The 1,350-nt window shown below is 41.9% G+C and overlaps 1 protein-coding gene across 1 annotated transcript; it reads left to right on the top strand.

Annotated features, from left to right (window-relative positions):
* Olfr693 (olfactory receptor 693) lies at nucleotides 1–952 on the top strand. Its single transcript, NM_146453.2, has one exon. The coding sequence runs from the start codon at nucleotides 2–4 to the stop codon at nucleotides 950–952; it is 951 nt and encodes a 316-aa protein (NP_666664.1). The 5' UTR covers nucleotide 1.
* The last annotated feature ends 398 nt before the right edge of the window (nucleotides 953–1,350 follow it).

Genomic DNA, 1,350 nt, shown 5'->3' with positions numbered 1-1,350 from the left:
AATGGAGCCCTGGAACTCCACCTTGGGAAGTGGCTTCATCTTGGTGGGGATTCTGGATGGCAGTGGCTCTCCTGAACTGCTCTGTGCTACAATTGCTGCCCTGTACATGTTGGCACTGATCAGCAATGGAATGCTGATCCTGGTCATCACAATGGATATTTACCTCCATGTTCCCATGTACCTCTTGCTTGAGCAGCTATCTCTCATGGACCTTCTTCTCGCCTCAGTTATCAGTCCCAAAGCTGTCATGGACTTTCTGCTCAAAGACAACACCATCACCTTTGGTGGTTGTGCCCTTCAGATGTTCTTGGAACTGGCACTGGGTAGTGCAGAGGACCTCCTTCTGGCCTTCATGGCTTATGACAGGTATGTGGCCATTTGTCATCCATTGAACTACATGATATTCATGAGGCCAAGCATCTGCTGGCTTATGGTGGCCATCTCCTGGATTCCAGCTTCTCTGAGTGCCCTGGGATATACCATCTACACTATGCAGTACCCCTTCTGCAAATCCCGGGAGATTAGACACCTTTTCTGTGAGATCCCCCCATTGCTGAAGCTGGCCTGTGCAGACACCTCCAGATATCAACTCATGGTTTATTTGATGGGTGTGACCTTGCTCATCCCTCCTCTTGCTGCCATACTGGCCTCCTACTCACTAATTCTGTTCACTGTGCTCAAAATGCCCTCAAACGAGGGAAGAAAGAAAGCCCTTGTTACCTGCTCTTCCCACCTGACTGTAGTTGGGATGTACTATGGGCCTCTCACAGTCATGTACATCCTGCCTAGTTCCTACCACAGTTCCAAACAAGAAAATATCCTCTCTTTTTTGTACACAATTGTAACGCCAGCTCTGAATCCTTTAATCTACAGTTTAAGAAATAAAGAGGTCAGTGGGGCTTTGAAGAGAGTCCTAGGAAAACGGTTGTTGTCAACACACCCTAACTTCTAGGTATTATTAATAGCTCCTTTCAATGTCAGAAACTTTTTATTTGAAATATTTATCATAAAACCAAGAGAATAAAAATGTATCTTTTGATAGTGAACTCTGGAACCAAAACTACATTTGTAAAAGCTGTTTGCATGTTGTCTTCCTGAGGTATTTCATAGAATAAGATTCACTCAGGTATAAAATCACTCTTCTTTATTGTTAAAATCAATTTCTATTTTCCAATTAAGTTACATTGTCATGAGGATCAAAGATATTACCACCCAATATAACCCATAGTCTTTAAATCATATTAGGTGCACAACCAGAGGAAATGGTTTCTAATAGGAAGCTAACATAAACATGAGAAGATTCATAAGAATTACACAGTCATTTTTATTAAAAATATCTTGTTTAATTAA

Source organism: Mus musculus, chromosome 7 (assembly GCF_000001635.26).
Source record: "Mus musculus strain C57BL/6J chromosome 7, GRCm38.p6 C57BL/6J".
NCBI lineage: Eukaryota > Metazoa > Chordata > Mammalia > Rodentia > Muridae > Mus > Mus musculus.
This window is presented reverse-complemented; position numbering and strand designations above follow the sequence as displayed.

Coding starts and splice junctions, on each gene's coding strand:
- Olfr693 (NM_146453.2), top strand. CDS start 2: ATGGAGCCCTGGAACTCCACCTTGGGAAGTGGCTTCATCTTGGTGGGG.